Below are 18,362 nucleotides of genomic sequence, written 5' to 3' on the forward strand. Positions count from 1 at the left end.
AAAAATAAATCTCCTAAAGAAAATGAAGTTAATAAAAATTCCAATAAAAATAACAGGATTATTGGGCAGCTCGGGTGGCTCAGCGCTTTAGTGCCACCTTCAGCCCAGGATGTGATCCTGTAGACCTGGGATCTAGTCCCATGTCTGGCTCCCTGCATAGAGCCTGCTTCTCCCTCTGCCTGTGTCTGTGTCTCTGCCTCTCTCCTTGTGTCTCATTAATAAATAAATAAAATCTAAAAAAAAAAACAGGATTATTTTTGTTGCTACACAAGTTGTAACGTTCATTTAGAAAATAAGAATAACCTTAATATTGTGAAAAATTAGAATCATAAAGGATAACTACACCTGCCAGATGTTAAAATGTTAGGAGTAAACTGTTGATACTGGCACCTGAATAGCTCACTCCATGAAAAGAACAGACAAAATGAAGTTCAGAAATAGACTCTAAATTAAAATTTAAAAGTACAATAAGAAAGCATGATTTTCCTTTATATAATCATGTAGTTAGTACCTTTGCATTCTAAGTTAAAAAAAAAAAACAAAACAAAATAAAATGAGTACTTAAAAGTAATGAATGATGTGACTAGATTTTTTAAAAATTCTGTATGAAGGGGCACCTGGCTGGCTCTATTAGTAGAGCATGCAACTCTAGATTTAAAGTATTTAAAAAGCAAATCTTTTAGTATACCACTATATAACAAACCACCTTAAAACAGTGGTTCAAACAAGTATTACAAATTCTTTAGGTTGATAGGGCTCAGCTGGGTGGTAATGTTCTCCCATGGAACTCTAGCCATTTGGAGGCTTCACTCGGCTGGAGCTATAGACTGAAGTGCTTTGGTTCTTTTGATGTGGCTTCTTCACAGTGTTTGGGATTCTCACATGGCAACTGGGTTCCAAGTGGATGAGAAAAGATTTTAAAGGTCTAAAAAAGTCACTTCTGCATTCTGATGGTCAGCCATTTACAGGGCCCTTCCAGATGCAGGTAGAATGGAGATTGATTCGACTATGAGGAGTGGCAAAGAATTTGTGGGCATGTTTAGAATGTACATGTATATACACAAAGTGATAAATGGGTTTATGTAGGGGAACACAAGTTGGGGAAAACTGTTGTGTTCTTTGAATCTTATATTTATTACCTATTCAAAAATTCCTTCTTAAATTCCCTCTTGGGAAACCTCGGGGGGCTTGAGGTTGAGCATCTCCCTTCAGCTCAGGGCATGATCCCAGAGTCTCAGGATCAAGTCCCATATCAAGCCTCCCCAGAGGGAGCCTGCTTCTCCCTCTGCCTGTGTCTCTGCCTCTGTGTGTTTCTCATGAATAAATAAATAAAAATCTTAAAAAACAAAAAAAAACTCCCTCTTGTCTGCACCTACCCCATGCCACTGCTAAAAGAGCCATTGGTTAACAGTTGTCTATTTTTAAAAAGCTTGAAGTACAAGAATGACCTGGTTTCAGGGCATTAAATCTGTCAAAATAAGTAGATGGTGGGTTGTCAAGAGATTCTGAGGCTACAGCTCTGTTGAAAGCAGTATCAGGTAATGCTGAAAAGCTCTGGGTTTGGATTTATATAGAACTGGGTTCAAATTCTGACTTGTCACTATTTAGCTGCATCACCTCCAAGCTTCTTAATCTCTTACATAAAACAGGAATAATGGTACTTTACCCTTAAAATTATGGTAACAATTAGAAAGCATCAGCTACTTAGTGATTGTGGTATCAAAATACATGTCCTCAATATGTCTCCTGTGCAAAACTGTAAAAGGTCTTCATTATCAGCTCAAATCCAGACTCTCCTGGTGTTTAAAGTCTTATATAACATAGCTGTACCAAGCTTGTCGCTTGACCTTTCAGAGTCTCAGCAGAAATTCTTGCTTTGTAGCCTCATTCTTTATCATAGTGGTGCACACTTCGCCTACTCCCAAGTAACCCAAACTAGTATAGAGCTCTTAATTCATCTCTACTCAGAAACCAGATTTCTTGTTCATTCACCATCAGACTATACATGATCCTCAAGACCAGGTAACTGGTCATTGAATCCCCACCCTTTGTACTGTGTCCTTCGTGAAATAGGCATTTGATGACTGAAATCTTGTATCAAGTTTGGTTTCCAATGTGTCTTTTTGCTGATGAGCCACTAAGCAGATCCTCAGTAAATACTCTGATAGTTCGACTTTCTTTGTATGATCACCAGATGGCATTACAGCCTTCTACAAAAACATGGGTAAGTACATTATCTTAGTTCTAAGATGCATTCCTGTTTCTTCATGAGGAACAGAGCTTCTTGTTTCATCTAAGAGCTGGAAACAACATAAAGGGAAGTCTTAGCCAATATTACTTGGAATCAAAGGCTCACCAAGTAGGAAGCAGGTAAGATTTTCAATGGAAGATGCAAGATTCACTGAGGAATTAGGATCTTCCAAAATTTGATTCCATAACTAGCTAGTAGACTTAAACATCACTTGTTCAGAGGAGCATCAGTTCTTCATGGTTAAACAACATACATGGAAAATACGGGATTGCAATTCCACTCTTCACCATGGCTATTTAAAAATTGTCCCTCACAGAAAACTTAGTCACAAAATTGAAGGCACCTAACTATAATTCCCAAGTCTTCAACCAAATCTATTAACTCCACACCATCCTCTCCATGCCTCCTGTTGAAGTACATGTCTGCTTTCTCTGGATCCTTTTCTTTCAGTGTCCATTACAAATTGTCCCTTCTTTAACCTTTTTTCTCTCTCTCTTTTTTTTTTTTATGAGAGACACAGAAAGGCAGAAACACAGGCAGAGGGAGGAGCAGGCTCCATGCAGGGAGCCCAATGTGGGACTCTATCCAGGGTCTCCAGGATCAGGCCCTGGGCTGAAGGCAGCGCTAAACCCCTGAGCCACCCAGGCTGCCCTAACTTGTTTTTTCAACCAAGCCTTTCCTGCCAACATTTTAATTGTGCTCCCATAGTAAGTGGTGCCTGGATGGCACAGTCGGTTGAACATCTGACTTAGTTTCAGCTCAGGTCATGATCATAGGCTCCAATGCCCCCTTGAGATTCTCCCCTCTTCCACTTGTGCTTTCTCTAAAGTAAATATTTTTCTAAAAAAGCCACAAAACTGGGGTGCCTGGGTGGCTCAGTCAGTCAAGCATCTGCCTTAGGCTCAGGTCATGATCCCAGGGTCCTGGGATTGAGTCGGGTTCCCTGCTCAGTGGGAAGCCTGCTTCTCCTGCTCTCTCTGCTTGCTGCATCCCGTGCTTGTGCTCTCTTAATATGTCAAAATCTTTTAAACACACACACATAAAACTGGCATAGTAAAGTGAAAAACTCAACCTTGCTTTCTCTAGTCTCTTCATAGCCAAACCTTTCCTGCAGTGGGTAGTTTCCAGCTTCCATTTCAATACTTTGCACCTCCAGTCTGACTTCCTCTCCCACTTTACTGGAAACAAGTCCGTAACATTAAGGATGATGTCCACACTAGCTAAATCTTCTGTAGATGTTTTTAGTCCTAATTTTCCCTGTTCTTGTTTCATCGAAGAGCTGGAAACAACATAAAGGGAAGTCTTAGCCAAGATTACTTGGAATCAAAGGCTCACCAAGTAGAAAGCGAAGATTGAAAGCCCAGTTCAAAAATCCTGAGGTAGACTTTGAGAAACTACAGTAAGGCTGGTGGAAAGGGCCATCTCCCTGGGTTTTCAAATTTAAAAGCAGAGGGCCCCGCAGTCACCTGGAACCTCAAGTAAATTAGTGAATACAAATACTAATAGCTCTCAAATTTCACTCCCCTTCGCTTAGAGGACTCGACCTCTATTTTAGCTGTCAAGGTGGTACAATTTCTGTGCCTCCCTGCTCTTCCCAAAACTTTTTGTTCCCACCCTCCTTGTGCTTAATTTGAATTTGGTCTCCTTTGCCATTCAACTCTGCCTGATAAGCTTCTCAAGGTCCTAAGTCCTCTATTTTCACTGTATTGTCTCCAGCTTCTTTCAAATCCCATTGCTTCACTTATGTCCTTAACTCAGATGTGCCACTAACCCACATCTTTTCCCCCTGTGCTCAGGACCCATAAATCCACTCCTTTAAAATTGATGCCAAATAAATAAAATAAAAGCCAAACATCTTACCTTATGGTCTCTCCTCCTGGTACTCTGCAAGTGCCAGTTAACAGCACTGCTAACCATTGAGCTGTCATTCATCCAGAACACTTACCTTCCTCATCTTCCATATCTAGTCCTAGAGGAACTCTTCAGTTTTCTCCTGGTCTCCACTATCTTCTCAGAGGACTCCGAATGATTTTTCAAAGATGCAAATCTGATTCAGCACAGTCAAGATCTTAAAAATTTGAGTGCTATTAGTATTTGTATTCACTAATTTAACTCAGGTTCCAGGTGACTGCGGGGCCCTCTGCTTTTATTTTTTATTTTTTTTAATTTATTTATGATAGTCACACACGCACACACACACACACACACACACACAGAGGCAGAGACACAGGCAGAGGGAGAAGCAGGCTCCATGCACCGGGAGCCCGACGTGGGATTCGATCCCGGGTCTCCAGGATCGCGCCCCGGGCCAAAGGCAGGCGCCAAACCGCTGCGCCACCCAGGGATCCCTATTTTTATTTATTTATTTATTTTAGAGATTTTATTTATTTATTCATGAGAGACAGAGAAAGAGAGGCAGAGGGAGAAACAGGCTCCACACAGGGAGCCCGACGTGGGATTCGATCCCAGGTCTTCAGGATCACACCCTGGGCTGCAGGCGGCGCTAAACCGCTGCCCCACCGGGGCTGCCCCCCTCTGCTTTTTAAATTTGAAAACCCAGGGAAATGGCCCTTTCCGCCAGCCTTACTGTAGTTTCTCAAAGTCTACCTCAGGATTTTCACATGTGCAATTCGGGAACCTCCATCAGACTCGAGTGTCCTACATTCAATCAAATTCAAAGTGGCGGCGGTGTTTTGGGTGGACTGATGGAGGTTCCCGAATTGCACATGTGAAAATCCTGCTATCTTTCCCCGTCTGGCGCTCGCTACTATTCCTCGGCAAATACTGAGAGAATAATCAGAATAGAAATCGGGTCTAAGCTAGTGACCTGCGACTCGCTTCTAACACATACCCTTATTTAAATTTCGCACCATGAAGTTTAAGGGCTGGGAAAAAGCTTTGAGGACTGGGACTCGAACCCGTAAATTGCGGCTCTCTATCCATTTCCCGCCACAGGCGGGCTGCAGGATTAGAGAACAACGACCGCGGTGCAGGGCGCGGGTGGTGTGCGCGCCCAGACTAGGGGGGAGGGGCCGGCGCGCGCCGAGACAGGACCTACGAGCGGGGGGCGGGGGGGGGGTGGACTCTCGCGAGAGCAGGTTTGTTCTTGGGCTGCAGCCGCCGCTGCCACCTCTTACCAGCGCCGTTGCTGCGGAGGATTGTGGGAGCCTCCGCGTCCCGCTCGCTGGGAGAGAGGTACCTCTCCTTTTCCCTCTCCCTTTCCTTAAGGTAGGCGTGAAGCGGGTAAGAATCGGGGTGGGGTGGCCGGGGGCTCTCGGCGTCCGCCGGGAGGAGGCAGCGACGGCGACAGGGGCCGCGGGGAGCCGGCGGCGCGCCTTTCTTGCTCGCTCCCGCTCGCCCGCTCTGCCTCCCTCCTCGCTGCGTATGTGAGCCGCCTGATCGGCGGCCGCCATGTTAGGAGCGCAGTGGCGGCGCAACCAGCCTCCTCGGGCGGCGGAGGTGAGCGGTCCCGGAGGGAGACCTGCGGCCAGCCAAGGGCCCGGGGTGCGGAGGAAGAGTCAGGGGGCGCCGAGGGCAGCCGATCGGCCGAGCTTACCGCGTCCTGGGCTTGCTGTGGGCGGGGGCGGGACCAAGAGCCCGTTACACGCGGGCTGGTGCTCTGAGGCGAAGGGAGGAGCGCGCTCGAGGCCTGAGGGACTGACTGTCCATAGGGGGCCTGCCGTTTGGGGAGAATAGTTAAAGCAGCGAAGTCTTGGGATAGCGCCAGCCCCAGATAGGTGTGTGTTTGTTGTTGTTTTTTTTTTTTCTCTTTGCCCCTTTAAAATGTGCCGCAAAATGGAGGATTTCGCAGATTCAAAAGCTGCCATTTGAGTAGCGTTTCTTTCTTCTCTTGGTGTCACGGCCTTCGCTCTGCTTTTGGCCCATAGCTTCATAGCGCCCCCTAAGACTCCCTGTCCCCCGCCCACACACATGCGCGCGGGATTTTAGCCGGACCTCAGAAACAATTCCTCCCCACCCCCATCGCGTAAAAATGGCCGAAAAATGAAACGTTAACGCTTGTTTTTCGTATTGCGTCGTGGAGAAAGCCTTCTGCTGTAGGCTGCGAGCCAAGAGACTTGTTTAAAGAATCCCCTCCTGTTCCTTTTCTTTTTATTAAGGTATTATCAGTCTGCGTTCCCCTAAAGAAGATCGTGTGTTGTGGGACCTTCCGGTTTCCAGACAAAGGGTTTGGAGTACCGTGGTGTATTCGGCACATCGTTGTTCTTTTCATTGCTAGCCTTGTGCCGTGTTCGGGGTTTTACAGGGACTTTTCCCGTTTGCCGTGGAAGAATTCTCCTAGATGTTTTTCTTCCTGTGTGTCCTATACTGTGGAATATTCCTATTGGATCAGTTACCGTTTTCCAGACAGATATTTCTAGAACGCTTATGGCGATTCCGAAATTTCTAGTTTTTCAAGCGCACTGGAATATGTGAGAGTCGTTGATTTCCCAGGTCTTAGTCATGAGATTTTTGTCTTGATGCTGCGTTCTGTGGAATAGACTTTGGTTTAAGATTTTTAAGTAGTGGATAAATTTAAACAGTTGTACTCCGCGGGCAAAAATTCTATTTTAGGCTGTTTTCATAAAGGTTGAAAATAAAATTTGTTTTTGAAAAGTCAATAGCTCAGTCATCTGCGCAGTCTGTCGTCATAATTTTTCAACAGTAATGTTTTAGAAATGGAAGGTGGAGAAAGATTTTTGTTGCAAATACGCTGTTTGCCTTTTGCACTTAATGTTTTTCAAACTCAAAATTGAACACAAAGTACTAAATGAGAATTGTTCTGGTTTGTTATGTAAGATTGGGAGAAGAGATCTTTAGCTGGAATATGTTTGTGGTGAAGTGCTTTAAATTTAAAATTCTTGCCTTGCAGTTAACATTTATATTTATATGGCTAAATCATTAACGTGTATTTTACTCCGAGAGGACGTTTTCACTTTGGCGTTTCACTCAACTCCCTTCTCAGCTGTGTGTAAGTGAAGTTGCCTTTACAAAGCATTTTGAAGTAATTTGAGAGGATTTAGCCACTTTTGATCTGATCCTTACGTTAAAGAAGTCTTTAAACATACAAAATTCGTTAGTGCTTTTAGGATATGCAATCGCTAAATAATAGTACAAGTGAGTTAATGATATGTAAACAAAGGGTAACATGAGGAAAGCAAGAAAATTGTCTTAGGTGACTTCAGAAATGTAATTTAGATTCCTAATTTTATAGAAAAGATTAAACTCAAGAAGGTGATGGCAATATAAACAGAGGCAGTGCTGCGGGTGTGTTCTAGAACACTTGAAATTTTTTTGGGTACTTGATTCAGACTCCTGTTACAATACATAGCCTTAAAAATGGAAGGACTATACTTAAAGGAATTTATCCTAGAGGAAGAGTATACAAAAGATTTGTGTACATAATGTTGATATAAGTTACCAAGTTTACTACAAATATAAAAGATTTAATACTTAGAGATGTGCTAATTTTACAGTGTGGTTATTGGATGTAACTCTATATAGCTTTTTTTTTTTTTTTTAAGATTTTATTTATTCATTCATGAGAGACAGAGAGAGAGGGGGGCAGAGACACAGGCTGAGAGAGAAGCAGGCTCCATGCAGGGAGCTTGATAAGGGACTCATTCCAGGACTCCAGGATCACGCCTTCAGCTGAAGGCAGGTGCTCAACCGCTGAGCCACCCAGGCGTCCCTATATAGTTTTTTAAAACCATTTTTTTAAGAGGAGGGTAATGATGAGAAAATAATAGAATATATTACTTGAAAAGAACATAATAAAACTGCTGATCCCAAATTTGATGCCTTTTTTTGTTTGTTTTTTTAAAGGAACTTGTGAATAAGCATAAAAATAGAGATGTGCCAAAACACGTTAGCTCTGGATTTGGTGTTGGCATTATGGTTGATTTATATTTTTTTCCTTGTGTTTTTCTGAGATTTCCACAACAAATTAGTTATTTATGTGGGGGGGGGGGAGCGGTGAAACATGTTTATACATGCTATACTGCCTTTTTTTTTTTTTTTTAAGATTTATTTATTTATTCAGAGAAAGCGAAAGAGAGGCAGAGACACAGGCAGAGAGAGAAACCGGCTCCATGCAGGGAGCCCGACGTGGGACTCGATCCTAGGTCTCCAGGATCACACCCCGGGCTGCAGGCGGCGCTAAACCGCTGCGCCACCGGGGCTGCCCTACATGCTATACTGCTTAAAAGACCAGTATCTCATGTTTTGTTTGTTTAGGACCTCAATTATTTTTTTTTTTAATTTTTTATTTATTTATGATAGGCACACAGTGAGAGAGAGAGAGAGAGGCAGAGACACAGGCAGAGGGAGAAGCAGGCTCCATGCACCGGAAGCCCGACGTGGGATTCGATCCCGGGTCTCCAGGATCGCGCCCTGGGCCAAAGGCAGGCGCCAAACCGCTGCGCCACCCAGGAATCCCGACCTCAATTATTTTTAAGGGGAATTGAGATAAAAGTGAACCAATTTGTTGAAGTCTGAAATGCAGAGTATTTAAAAGTGACAAAAAGTATTGTTTATTATATAAGATACTTTGGTTATTACCTGTAGACAATGGAGGAATCCGAAGGCATCCTTATGTAAGAATATTTAATTAACCAGTATGGGGACTGATGGTGATGAGGTTACAGTGTGAAATGAAGTCATTATAAACTATTTTGAGAATGATCAAATCAAGGAATGGGGAATAATAGTTTGTTAAATTGTTCTTCGAAGCACATCTTTTAGTTAAAGGTACTTTTATTTATTTTTTTAAAGAGATCTTATTTATTTATTCATGAGAGATACAATGAGAGAGAGAGATAGGCAGAGGGAGAAGCAGGCTCCATGCATGGAGCCCGATGTGGGACTTGATCCCCGGACTCTAGGATCCTGCCCTGGGCTGTAGGCAGACGTTAAACCGCTGAGCCACCCAGGGATACCCTAGTTAAAGGTACTTCTTAAAAAAAAAAAAGAAAAATACATACTTTGTTTTATTTATTTATTTTTAATTTTTTTATTTTTTATAATTTTTAATTTTTATTTACTTTAATTTAATTATTTATTTTTAATTCTGTTGGCTTTTTTTTTTTTTTTTTTAAGATTCCATTTATTTATTCATAGACACAGAGAGGCAGAGACACAGGCAGAGGGAGAGGGAGAGGGAGAAGCAGGCTCCCTGCAGGGTCTCCAGGATCACACCCCAGGCTGCAGGCGGCGCCAAACCGCTGTGCCACTGGGGCTGCCCTACTTGTTTTTTAAATATAGTCTTCTTTCATTTAGAGTTTCACTAAAGCTGTCCCACATTTGTGCCAACAGGTTCTGAGTGGACTTGATTTTGGGGTGAACAATACTGTATTCTTTGAGGGTGGGATGGAAGGGTTGTAGACAGTGTAGTTTCACAATATTTTTTTATATAGTGGTTATTCCATGTATATGGGGTAACACTATCCAAGGAAATAAAGCTCTGTAATTTATAATTCTTGGCTATGTATCGGGCCTTCTTGTTGGATCATTAAGATTGAGAGCTCTGAAAATCTTGATTTAGAGAAAAGAAAGTTCACATGTAGAAAATTTTATCAGATGAAACTAGAGCAGAGAGAAAAGCCAGTGGTTTGAGAGAATTGTATGTGTGTAGCCTTCAAAAGATACTTGTAAATGGTTTTTAAAATTTGCTACTTTAGCTTTTTATTTATTGCTGCCTGTTTATCTTAAGCTTAAATATAAACTTGTAATACAATAGGAGTTACATGATAAAGTGCTGTGTTATCTTGCCTGACAAAATTACTGTGACAGGTCTGAGTAGATGGAGTGCCTTTGATATGATGCAGCTTCCATATGATTTCCAACTGTTTATCAAACTTTAATGTTCTCTGCGTATATAAGGCTCAAAACTTTGAAATTAAACAATTTACAGGAAAAAGCAATGAAATCTTAGGTTTAAATTTTTTTAATTTATTTTTTTATTTAAAGATTAAAAAAAAAAAACTTATTCATGAGAGACATGGAGGGAGAGAGGCAGAGACACAAGCAGAGGGAGAAGCAGGCTTCCTGCAAGGAGCCGGATGTGGGACTCTATCCCTGATCCCAGGATCATGCCCTGGGCAGACACTCAGTCGCTGAGCCACCCAGACGTCCCAAATTTTTAAAAATTTAGTTAAAAATTTTGTTTTAGCTGTAAGTTTTTCCAAAGTTCAAAGGCTAATTGATATAAAGAACCCGCTTTTTTCTGGAAAGTTTTTTAAATGGCAGATCTCTGACATTTCTCTTGGACTCTCAGTCCCAGTAGCTTGTGGTTGTTGATGCTTATCTTAAAATACAAACCAATTTAGTAGGAAAACAAAAAAAGATGAATGAAGAGGGAGGGTGGGGTAATTCATCCCAGCTATTGCTGCTGGATAAAAGCAAAGGGTGATACCTATGGTGGATGACATCCTGGGCAGCAATAAATGCAATGAGTATGGAAAATAATCAGTTGATACTAGGTCTAAATTGGATCTTTGATTTGTAGTATTACTGGTTGCTAATGAGGATAAATAGCCTTCGGATCTTTCAAGGTGATTTGTATGTTTTTTTGTTTTTTTTTTTTCTCCTTTGTGGTAATTACTAGGATACTAAATATCTTCCTCTGGTATGGTAATTTATAGAAGAACCTAATCCATATGTAAAAATTTAAAGTGTTTCAGCCTCTATTGGAAAAGGAAAAATAGTATCAAAGAAGTACAAACATTTGTACTTAAAAATTCTTAATGTAAGAAAATGTGACAGTGGGCTTTTAATGCTTAACTGAGTATCCTTGTGTGGGCTGTAGTATTCTGGAAGAGTACCACAGAGGGAGGGAGTTTAAAACTTGAAGCTTCAGGAGACACCAATAAATATTTATACCAACATTCTTGGTAATGGCAGGAAACTGGAAACAGCCTAAATGTTCATCATCTACGGAATAAGTGAGCATATGTGCCATGTGGTGTGTATATTGCTGTGAAATGTAGGTTTATTTCATGTATAAATGAGTTTTTTAGAAGTAGGTAAGAAAAGTACATATGTATTAAGTCAGTTTGTATGAAATGCAGAAATGCAAAGTTAACACTTTTAAAAAAAATGTATATATTAAATAAAACTTAAAAACCAAGGGATTGCAGAAAGGGAAGAGCAATGCACTGGAAATTGATAGGTAGAAGATATCTAAGATGTTGTTAACATTCCTTTTCTAAACTTGAGTATTTTTATACCCTGGTTTGTACAATGCATGATATAAAGGGGGGCAGTGCTGAGTTTTAAGAGAATTACTAGTATTAAGTGAAGAGAAGGAAAGTCCAGCAAATACATTTACACAAGTAGTGAGCAGTCCCTGTAACTGTTTATAAAATTTTTGGCGTAAGGTGTTGGCTTATGGTGGAAAAAAATAGATTGAGAGAAGTAGAATGCAACTAATACCTGAAAGGTACTGAAAATCATGGTGTATATTTGATGTGGTAAGTAGTAGGGGGCAGTGTGGGGTGTTTTGTTTGCTTTTTGTTTTGTTTTAGCAGGGGAGTATATAAAATAGTTTTAGGGGGTTTTTATTGAAATCTGTAAACATTGATGCAAAGAGGGATCAATGAAAGACAAGAGGACTAGTGATCTCCAGTAAGGTTATGGCAGAGAGATAAGGCCTTTGTTTTCTTGTTTGTTTTTAAAGATTTTATTTACTTATTCTTGAGAGGCAGAGAGAGAGGGCAGAGGGAGAAGCAGGCTCCCTGCAAGGAGCCCAATGCAGGACTTTATCCTGGGCTCCAGGATCAGGCTCTGAGCCAAAGGCAGACACTCAAGTGCTGAGCCACCCAGGTGTCCCGGATGAGAAGATAATTTAAAGGTAGATTGGTAATAGAGAATAAAGGAAGAGATTTAATCTGTCCAATTCCCCTAAGCCTATGCTGCTTTTTCTTTAGCATGATCTAGGTTAATACCAGTGTCATTCATTCATTCATTTATTTTTTTTTTAAGATTTTTATTTATTTATTCATAGACACAGAGAGAGAGAGAGGCAGAGACACAGGCAGAGGGAGAAGCAGGCTCCAAGCAGGGAGCCTGATATGGGACTCGATCCCGGGTCCCCAGGATCACACCCCAGGCTGCAGGCAGCGCCAAACCGCTGAGCCACCAGGGCTGCCCTCATTCATTCATTTAAAGATTTTATTTATTTATTCACAAGAGAGAGAAGAGGCAGAGACATAGAGGGAGAAACAGGCTCCCTGTGGGGACTGTGATGCAGGACTTGATCACAGGACCAGGGATTATGACCAGAGCCGAAGGCAGATGCTTAACCACTGAGCTACCCAGGTGCCTCACTACCAGTGTTTTATTTCTTAAAATTTTTTTAAGATTTTATTTATTCATGAGAGACACAGAGAGAGGCAGAGACACAGGCAGAGGGAAAAGCAGGCTCCATGCAGGGAGCCTGATGTGGGACTTGATCCAGGTCTCCAGGATCATGCTGAAGGTGACGCTAAACCGCTGAGCCACCGGGGCTGCCCACTACCAGTGTTTTTTAAAGCTTACTTGCAGTTTAGTAGCAAAATTCAAATATGAATTCTGACTTTGAATATAAATGAATGAGATGCTAAAGTTGACATAGGAAATAGGGAATACAGTGCAAGGGGAAGGTTTATAAGCTCTTTTATTGGTATATTTCTGGGCCATTCCTTTTTTTTTCCTTTTTTTTAAAGATTTTATTTATTTGAGACAGAGCAAGAGAGGGAGAGGCAGAGACAGGCAGAGGGAGAAGCAGGCTCCATGCAGGGAGCCCGATGTGGGACTCCATCCTGGGATCACGCCCTGAGCCGAAAGCTCAACTGCCGAGCCACCCAGGCATCCCTGGCTCATTCCTTTTGCATCTAAAGTTTTTCTCCTTGGTTGTTTGGATCATCTACAGAGAAGTCATAGTAGATGATTACTATGATATTGACCATGTACCAGAAACCATTCTAAGTGTTTTGTGTGAACTAATTTATTAAATGTTTATAGCCTTATGAAATAGGTATTATTTTCATTCCCATTTTACAAATGAAAAAACAAATGTTGATTAGCGCAAAGTCAAGCAATTTTGTAGTAGAAGTAGCATTCACATGAAGGTATTTGGTAAAAATCTCCATATACACCAAATTAAAGAGTTGTACAAATGTTTATGGAAATCAGGAGTTGAACATAAAGTGGAAGGAAAAGTCTTAAGGGTGCAGAATGGCACCTTGAGGAAAACCACTAAATATAAGTAGAGAAAAAAGTAAGCCAAGCTAGGATCAAAATCAAATTGAGTCACAAATGTCAGGTAAATGGAGTAACTTTCTATCCTGTATTGCTTTAATCTAAAAATACTTAATGTCTAATTGAAAAATCGCTAAGAAAAATGTTTTAAGTGTAGGAAAAAGAAAAATACTGCAAGCCTCAATAGAAGTCCCTTCTGATTAACATGTTTTCTGTTTTAGCAGCTGAAGGCACTTTGCAACAAACACTCTTTTATCATTAGATGCCTAAGGACCAAGAAGTGGGCTAGAAGTTGAATCCAGGTCTGTAAAATGGATTAAAAATGATAATTGTAAAGGACTTTTAAAAAATACTGGAATTTTATTTAGCCTTCTCAGTGCTACATTTTACAGTGTTTTTGTTTCTCCTATTGTGTAATGAGGCACATATGGCCTTCCACAAAACTTAAATGAATTGAGCTGGAACTATATTTCCTAAGAGGCTTACTATTAGTAGTTCATTTTATTCTGGGGTGAAAAAAAACCTTTTAATTCACTCAAAGGTGTACGATACTAAAATGAGATTATAGCACCGAAGAACCGCAGATTAAAGTATAAGGTTTTAAAGTGGTGTTTTTTGTTTTTTAGATTATTTATTTATTTATTTATTTATTTATTTATTTATTTATTCAGAGAGAGAGAGGCAGAGACAGAAGCAGGCTCCATGCAGGGAGCCCGAAGTGGGACTGGATCCCGGTCTCCAGGATCAGGCCCCGGGCTGCAGGCAGCGCTAAACCACTGTGCTACCGGGGCTGCCCCTAAAGTGGTTTAAGCTCTATATAAAAGATTGAATAATTCCTCAAGATACTAAGATCCATTTTTAAAGACCAAACCTTTTTATATTTTATTTTATTTTATTTTTTATTTTTTCATGAGAGACAGAGAGAGAGAGGCAGAGACACAGGCAGAGGGAGAAGCAGGGTCCCCACGGAGAGTGTGATGTGGGACTCGATCCCAAGACCACAGGACCATGACCTGAGCCAAAGGCAGATGCTCAACCGCTGAGCCACCCAGGCATCCCTAAAAACCAAACCCTTAAAACGAGATACAAGTTAGAAAATCTCTAAGGAAAGATAGAGATGTGAACTAACATTAAAATGAAAATTTACTGACTGTAAGATAGAAACTATATTGGTGAATTTTAAGATCATTATAAAATTAGTGAGAAGCTTTAAAATATAAGGAATAATTAACTCTATAGTATAACGGGAAATGAGTTAGGAGCTTGGTTTAAAAATTCTGACCACAAGAATCTATGCTTTTGTGCGATTGATGAGAAAAGTCAAGCAGCTACCTTCAGAAATGATGCTTCTTTGAAATTAAACTTTCCCTGCCGTCTATTAGTGACGAGATTAGAATTTTTTTGCTGTATTTGTATTGTTGGTTGATACCTTAAACATATTTGGCATATTTTCACATGAATAATTTAACGTATCACAAGAGTGTTTGGCTTTCCTAGAACTTTTGGGAAATCCTGAAAATTTCTTAACACACTTGTGTGTTTTTAATTCAGAAGGGGAAAAATAAGCTACAGTGTTCTAGCTGTTGCTCTTTGAGTTTTTGTAAGATTAAAGGGTTAAAATAATGTCAGTATAAAGATTTTTTATAAGTATCTTTACTAGCTTTTATGATTATACATGAATTAAATATATGATTTTTTTAGGGCACGTTTATTTCACATATTTGAGAACATAGTTTTAAGAAATTGTTCTTTTACATAAGAAATGTAGATGTGGAACAACCATTTGCTTCTTTCTCTTCACCATGAACTTTGCAGGTGTGTTAAGCTATAATCGTTTACTGTAATATTTTAGTATTCCACTTTTAATTGAAGAAAGTTAATCCAACAAAACTATTGATGGAATGGGGAGAATTGAATGTTAACTATAAATGAAACCTTTTGGGGGAACCCTGGTGGCTTACCGGTTTAGAGCCACCCACAGCCCAATGTGTGATCCTGGAGACCCAGGATCGAGTCCCACGTCAGGCCCCTGCATGGAGCCTGCTTCTCCTTCTTCCTGTGTCTCTGCCTCTCTCTCTGTGTGTGTCTCTCATGAATAAAATAAAATCTTAAAAAAAAAAAAAGAAACATTTCTTAACCATACATATAGTATTCAGATGTTGAATGTGAAGTTAACATTTTTAGTGGCATTTACACTGGTCATGAACTAGCTTAACTTACAGGTTAATTATTTAGAATTGTCTAATGTTTCCTGCTTTTAGGGTGTGTTGCTTTTTTTTGGGAGTGAGAGGGTTTTTTTTTTTTTTTTTTTTTTTGCATTGATGGGGATTAAGATTTTAAATGGAGGGATCCCTGGGTGGCGCAGCGGTTTGGCGCCTGCCTTTGGCCCAGGGCGCGATCCTGGAGACCCGGGATCGAATCCCACATCGGGCTCCCGGTGCATGGAGCCTGCTTCTCCCTCTGCCTGTGTCTCTGCGCCTCTCTCTCTCTCTCTCTGTGACTATCATAAATAAATAAAAAAAATTAAAAAAAAAAAGATTTTAAATGGATAAATTAGATTATGACATTATATTCTACATTAGGAATCACAAAGGAACTACTTTTGAACTTACTTAACCTCTAGTATAGCATACTATGGGAAGGCAATTTTATGATACGGGGAAGAACAGTATAATCTTAAACATCTCAGTGTTGTGCTAACCTTAATAGGCAGTAGGTCTTGCTTATATGAGCCTTTTAAAATGGCTTGTCATTTTATTATCACTGACCAAAGATACTAAAGGAACTATTTTCATAAGTGCTCTTTAAACAGTGCTTTCATGTCTGATTTCTCTCAATTTCTTTGTTTTAATGAAAAAAAAATTAAGACTTCAGTTATTTGTGTTTCAGTCAAAAGTCTGACTTAAGTCACTTTTCAAAAATAATGTTCTCATGTCCTTGTGTGGGGCTGCATTTAAGTTGAAACTCTGAGTCTCAAAAATATTAAGGTTAGTCTTAAGAGATTACAAGTTGTCATGGGATTTACATTGTTTGTCTTGCTCTTTTTCTGAGTTTTTCTGACATCCATTTTCTGTTTTGTCTTAAGGTTATCTTTTATCTTTACTTCTCTTAACCTTTCCTTTTTACAGATCCACCCTTTTTATATGTGCTACAAAAAATAATTGAGATCTCTAATCCAGCAATCATTTCTTTAAAGTATGATCAATTAAAATTTTTTACATAGTCACGATACTATTGTATAATTTTCCTGAGGGAAAGGAATAGTCCTTAAAAAAAAAAGAAAACTGGTTTTTCTGTACGAAACAGCTTTGTAACATGAAGGGCAAAACTGCCATTAATAGTAATATTGCTACTTCAAAATGCTGGTTTTGAAAAGCCCTCTATAAAGATTTTTATCTTTTAAAATAAATAAATGAAAATTTAGAGGGTCCTAATAATGTTTGCACAGTATTTCAAATGCCATTCTGTATGGCATTTTTTGTAAGATACACCAAGGAAACTGTCATCTGAAAATGTTCACTTACTCTTGTCTTAATTATTCTTTAAGTGGTCTGGTGTAAATAGTTTATATAGTAGATCTCATCTAGAACTAGTTTCTTTAGTATCTTTTCTCAATTTCATCTCTCTTGGTGTGCAAAAACATCTTCTGTAATTCCAACCACCTCTGATAGCATTTCGTGTCTTTTTAACTTTGTTACATCTTTTTGTAAAATCTAACTAAGTCTTGCCTGCAACTTTTTTTTACACTTCCTCTACCACTGTTATGTCCAGTGTTTCCTCCTTGCTTTATTCGATCATTGGTGGAATTGGTCCCATAATAGACTTGTAACTATTGAATATTGCCCAATTTTTAATGTAATAAAGTTTAATAGTATTAAACTACCAGTGCTTAGGTATATGAATGATCATATGTATGATACTTAAGACAGCAATGCTTCTTAGTTGAATTACATAGCAAACAACTTTAGACCTCAATATATAGTTGTGATAATAAAAATTTATTTCATCAAGAGCATTTGTTTATGTATATCATTTGATATTTTATGAGAGTCATATGAAAATGCCTTGCAAGTTCCTCTGTAACAAGTTGAGATGAAATACGGTTTAAGGAAGGTAATGAAAGTAATTTCATCCAGAAACATTTCTTGGGGGATTGATTGTGTTCAGAATTTAAAATTTCCAGGTGATTGGGTTATTCTCGTGAAAAGTTTATGGAAATCTATGTAAGCACAATATCATTTTCATTTTTACCTGTATTGAGCTCTAGAGGTTCTGTCGCTCTGAGTATCAAATGAGCTTTGATGAATGTTAACTTAGAGGGGAGTTTCACTTCTTTAAATCACCTATACTTCCTATACCTGGGTTTTTTCTTGGAAGTTCTCCTATTTCTATATTGACCATACTTAGTTCTCCTTACTTTTTAAAATTAGAAATGAAATAAGCACTGCCTGATTGAGGATGGACAATAAGAAGGCAGTTAGTTATATGGCTTAAATTTGTGCAGAAATCCTTAAACTAGGAAGTCACTTATTTTTTTCTTCACATCTGTCTTTACCTCAAATTGATTTTGCTACATAAAGGTCTCAACTATTGTGTTTGGTCTTAGATCTTAGACTAGGTACTTGACTCCTAAGCTTCATTTACTTGTGATTTTGCTTGGTTCTTTCTGATAGTAATAAATAGGTCTCATTTTCTAAAGCAGAATACAACTGATTCATCTTTGACTTGCTGACCTTGATTTTTTTGTTTGTTTTTAGTCTTCTCCTGGAACTTAAACATCATATTATAGGGTGTATTTTTATTCTTTCAAAAGAAGAGACCCATCTATATTTTTACTGAAATTTTGATGTACTCAGACATCTAATCCTTCAATTGA

At 39.5% G+C, this 18,362-nt stretch overlaps 1 protein-coding gene across 18 annotated transcripts in view; it reads left to right on the forward strand.

Annotated features, from left to right (window-relative positions):
* Window positions 1-18,362, forward strand: part of MATR3 (matrin 3) — a 53,804-nt gene that overhangs the window by 16,662 nt on the left and 18,780 nt on the right. For 6 of the 18 annotated variants that reach the window (XM_025432112.3, XM_025432117.3, XM_049091838.1 and 3 more), the window contains exon 1: window positions 5,327-5,479. The exons of 4 other annotated variants lie outside the window; for them this stretch is intronic. Coding sequence is in view for 2 of the 14 variants with exons in the window: in XM_049091837.1 (XP_048947794.1) it covers window positions 5,663-5,710 (48 nt within the window). In the remaining 12 variants the exon portion in view is untranslated. Of the gene's footprint in view, window positions 1-5,326; window positions 5,711-13,707; window positions 13,789-18,362 lie in introns of those variants that run through there. 8 more of the 18 variants (XM_049091837.1, XM_035696649.2, XM_025432114.3 and 5 more) reach the window with 7 other exon arrangements.

Source organism: Canis lupus, chromosome 11, assembly GCF_003254725.2.
Source record: "Canis lupus dingo isolate Sandy chromosome 11, ASM325472v2, whole genome shotgun sequence".
NCBI lineage: Eukaryota > Metazoa > Chordata > Mammalia > Carnivora > Canidae > Canis > Canis lupus.